General features: G+C 45.5%; 1 protein-coding gene across 1 annotated transcript; it reads right to left on the reverse strand.

Moving 5' to 3' along the window:
- Positions 1-459: 459 nt before the first annotated feature.
- Positions 460-3046, reverse strand: MYF5 (myogenic factor 5). The gene is made up of 3 exons (XM_046646737.1): positions 2408-3046; positions 1492-1567; positions 460-1074 (listed from the first exon to the last, which is right to left on the reverse strand). Exons 1-3 carry the CDS (start codon positions 2906-2908, stop codon positions 884-886), a joined length of 768 nt encoding a protein of 255 aa, XP_046502693.1. The 5' UTR covers positions 2909-3046; the 3' UTR covers positions 460-883.
- Positions 3047-4437: the final 1391 nt, after the last annotated feature.

The following is a 4437-nucleotide window of genomic DNA, read 5'->3' on the forward strand; positions in this document are numbered from 1 at the left end:
ACTTGACATTATATGGTATGACACTAAGATGAAGGAAAAATTTTATTTAGCAGGCTCCCTTGAAATATGTTTAAAAGAGAAATATGGTATTTTCATTTGTGACATCAACAAGACTTAAACTGAGCCCATGAGATGGTACAGATTCAGATTTATATACAAAGCCAACTGTTTTGGTATTTTCAACACCATCTTAAAGGTTTCAGATCAATGACTGCTAATTCCATTAGGGGTATTCTTTCAAAAAATCATGAACCAAAATATTTCTTCATTTAAACAATTTTATTTATGGTGGAATTTCCAAAATTTCTTATATCTTGAAATTATCCACAAAGTACTATTTCGTGCTTACATAAAAAGATGCATTTCTTATAAGAAAAGATCAAAATATATACCATTAGGCAGTACTGTTATACTTTTATTTAATATAATATAACCAAAGGATTAAAGAGAAAAGCAAAAGTTAAATATATTTAAAACTCTTGTAACTAATTTCCAGCTGTCCTAATGTTTTGAAGAAAAAATAAAGATCTAAACGCCAGGGATAATATTTTGTAAGCAATATTTATAAAAAATATAAGTTAAGCATTGCAACAAGCTACCCTCAATGAATTACCTCTATAAGAAATAATATTATTGGAACTATATATCTAAAGCAAAGAAAAAGGAAAAGAAGAAGAAAAAGAAGAAAAGAAATGAAGCCTTAATTGCTATGGTGACTTTTTAGTTAAATACAATTTCTTATAAAGTGGCAAAATAATATTTATAAATTTCCAGTTGAATGGAAATCTTTATCTACAGGTTGTCTTGCTTTTGGACGTTTTGACCTCTTTCCTCCTGTGTAACAGGCCCTCCTGGCAGAAATGATCTAGACTAGATTTTTAGTTCATAGCACATGATAGATGAGCCTGGAACTAGAGGCCCCTGGAGTCGCAGGCTGTGAATCAGTGCTGGCAACCGGGGAGAGAGAGGCTGGGTCCTGGAGAGGCAATCCAGGTTGTTCTGAGTTGGTGATCCGATCCACTATGCTGGATAAGCAATCCAAGCTGGATAAGGAACTTTTCTCTGTGGCATATACTAAGGATACAAGGAGAAAACCATTAAAAAGAATCCCCCAATAGATAGACTTACGTTGCCCCTTAAACTTTAAACTGTAGGTCAGCTCCTTTGACACCCAGAGGTCAGGTGGTCACAGAAAGTCTGTTGTAGAAATTCGCAACAAACATCTAGCAATTCATGGGAATGAAGGTGGGGAGTGGAGAAGGCCCCTGGTAACACTTCAAGCAATAGTGCATGTGAGTGTGTGTGTATGTGTCTCTGCTAGGGAGATTTTGAGCAGAAGATGTATGTTTATTTTGCTCTGCCAAAGACTCCCCATCAGAACTATCACTTCTATTCTCTTCCCCATACTGCCTGGAAGAACAGACTGCTTTGAGAAGCTGAATTGTGAAGCCGAACTGGTCTTTAAACTCCTCTGAAGTCATCAGTTCTTACCATTTGTTACATCAGGACAGTAGACGCTGTCAAAACTGCTGCTTTTTCTGGACCAGACGGGGCTGTTACATTCAGGCTATAATACAAGATGCAAAAGAAGAAGTTTGTTTTCAGGTCTTGGCAAAAGACGCTCTGACCTAGGGTGAGGCAGGGCTTGCCCACTAGCTCTGTAAATTGACCACTCTCAATCGCCTTCATTGCCTTGATTTAGGAAGGGTTAGCCCTCACCAAATAGCAAGGGCACTGAGGTCAATCTCTGTGCTTGGAGAAGACGAGAGCGGCAGCAAAGAGAAGAGGGGGTGGAAGTCAGCGGCGATGTGCATTGGGTTAACCATGCAAAATGGATTGGAGTAGAAGGAAGCCACACGAATTCAGGGAGAGAACACTTTCCCAGGGCAAAAACACATTAAAACCTGGCAGCGTTGTAGCAAACACCCTCTGAAAAGAATGCATCAACATCTCCTTCCAGCCAGGCCTCAGCAGAGTAGGGACTGGGGCCATGTGGGTATTTCTTTCCAATTTCTTCGAGTTATAAAAACTGTGGGACAGTGGGAGCCGTTGACTTTAGATGTTAGTGTATGGCAGGGTCCGCTGGTCATGTATTTTAGAAATAAACTGAGTAATGGAGAAAATATCTGATTGATTATTCACTGCCACCTATCTCACAGGACAACCCTCTCCTACAAAGTATACCTAGAATTTGGTAGGAAGGCAAAGTAAAACCCTGCTCGACAGCTGTTTTCTGGCATCTTTCTAAATGTGCATCTCTCTTCTCCTACAGCAACTCCCCCCTAAACCCACCCCCAATTAACCACCAATAGCCACTGAATATTCGGTTGCCACATCTGGTGTATATGACACGTAAAGGTTTTTGGAAAAGATTGGGATGGCCGAGTAGGTACCAGAACTCTCTTACCATGCCATCTGAGCAGTTGGAGGTGGGGCTAGTGGGCTCTGAACAGCTCTGTCCCGGCAGGCTGTAGTAATTCTCCACCTGCTCCCTCAGCAGCTCCTGCAGGCTCTCGATGTAGCGGATGGCATTCCTGAGGATCTCCACCTTGGGCAGCCTCTGGTTGGGGTTGGTCGTGGTGCACCGCTTGAGCGTCTCGAAAGCCTGGTTGACTTTCTTCAGGCGTCTCCGCTCACGCATGGTGGCCGCCTTCCGCCGATCCATGGTGGTGGACTTCCTCTTGCATGCTTTGCAGGCCCACATGAGGCAGTGGCCGGCCTGGTGGTGGCCTGTAGGTGCTCGCACGTGCTCGTCCTCGTCTGAGCCTTGCAGCTCTGCTTTGTGCGCCCTGAAGGCAGCCACTCGCGGCTCAAACTCGTCCCCGAAATCGCCCTCGGGGGACGGGATGCAGGAGCCGTCGTAGAAGTACTCAGAAGGCGAGAACTGGCAGCCGTCCATCATGTCCATCTTCTGCGGAGAGGCAGGCGGTGTACCTGGACAGCAGCGAGAGAGACAGGGGAGAAACCGGAGCCTGGCGCCGCAGCGGGCGGGCAAATCCCGGGCGGAGCTCCCTGGTCGGTTTCTCCGGTAATTAACAAGGGCAGACGCCTAGCGGCCTGGGTCGGCCCCGCTGGGGTTGGGGCTCTTTATATATTCTTGGGGGAGGGAGGCTGGCCCCAGTGGCCAGGCACTATTAGCATATCCCACCACAACCCCCGCCGGGGCTGTCTGGGCAAACCTCCGCCTTTTCGCTAGAGACAATTTGCTGTTTACTGCCCCTTTTGAGGCTAATGGTTTTACTGCGTTTCTGTCGGGGTGGGGGATGGCTTCCCAGCTCGCTTACTTGCACTCTCTAGATTACCTAAACCAAGGAACACTTAAACAGTGTCACAGACAAAAGGAACGAAGGAAATCTAACTTTTTGCAATTGTTCACACGTTCAAAACATAATTTTAAAAAGAAATCCCTACTTTCAGATGACACCAAAGGCCGACCTGCCTTCCCACTCCTGGACGTGAGAAATCACCTTGCTTTTAAGTGTTCGTTTCTCTTTTTCTTGAATTTTAGTTATCTCAGGATTTTTTTTTCCACCAGTGGACCAGATAACAGGTGCTAAAAACTTGAACTGACACTTTAGATCATGGAGTGAGCCTAGATTTTTTTAAAAATCTGTTTTATTCTGATCAGATTGCCATTTTATAGGCTCTATGTTATTTGAGGTAGGCCAGGAGGTTCCTTTTCCCCAAGACAGGGCTCTGAGTTCTCTCTCTCTCTGTCTGCTCATCTAAAAGGAGGTAGGCACAAAAAGGCCAGGTGACCTGGAACATTCCTTCCTCCCTTTCGCCCTTCTGCGTGTGTTTCCTGAGCGTCCCCTCCTTTGGTCAGGCCTTTGCCAGACCCGGAGCAGGCGATGATGGGCACTGAGTCTCTAAGATTTGTATTCGAAGAAAGCCGGTTTTACACGACGAAGTCTCTTTCCTGGGGTGCGTCTCCATTCCCTCTCTCTCTCTGCTTCGCCTTGTCATTTCCACAGACTAAACAGCCAAGCTGGGCTTTGGGGTCGCTAATTTTCTGCTTTCAGGCAAACTAACACCGTTACAGATGCGTCCCAGCTGCCGGCACAGCAATCCTTCTCGGCTCGTGTAAAATTTCCAGCTCCTCCAACCCCGAGTAACTTCACACACTCCGCGACAAAAGCCTTCCAGAAAAGCGATCGCCGCAGGGTCTTTGAAACTTTGGTGGCTAGAAAGTGAGAGGAGAGGGCTGCCATTTAAGTGAGAATGAACCTATTAATCAGCTTTTGCCAATCCGCCTCCACCCTTAACGCACTTCCAAATTACTAGGTAGGTGGGTGCTGTTGGTACATAGGAAAAACGATTACTTAAGGTCCACACAAATAGACTTACATATTCTGGAGTTTTCGACCAGGGCTTGTGGCCCCATTAAAAGAGGAGAGAGTGTTTTCACCTCAACCTTCAGTCATTCTCTCCAGTAGG

This window comes from Equus quagga, chromosome 19 (genome assembly GCF_021613505.1).
Source record: "Equus quagga isolate Etosha38 chromosome 19, UCLA_HA_Equagga_1.0, whole genome shotgun sequence".
NCBI classification, from domain to species: domain Eukaryota; kingdom Metazoa; phylum Chordata; class Mammalia; order Perissodactyla; family Equidae; genus Equus; species Equus quagga.

What these genes read in the sequence shown, in the direction of transcription:
- MYF5 (XM_046646737.1), bottom strand. Translation starts at nt 2,908, where the DNA reads ATGGACATGATGGACGGCTGCCAGTTCTCGCCTTCTGAGTACTTCTAC. An exon ending in CCAACTGCTCAGATGGCATG is followed by an intron (nt 1,568 to 2,407) that starts GTAAGAGAGTTC and finishes CTTGTATTATAG; the next exon opens with CCTGAATGTAACAGCCCCGT. An exon ending in CTGTCCTGATGTAACAAATG is followed by an intron (nt 1,075 to 1,491) that starts GTAAGAACTGAT and finishes TTGTATCCTTAG; the next exon opens with TATATGCCACAGAGAAAAGT.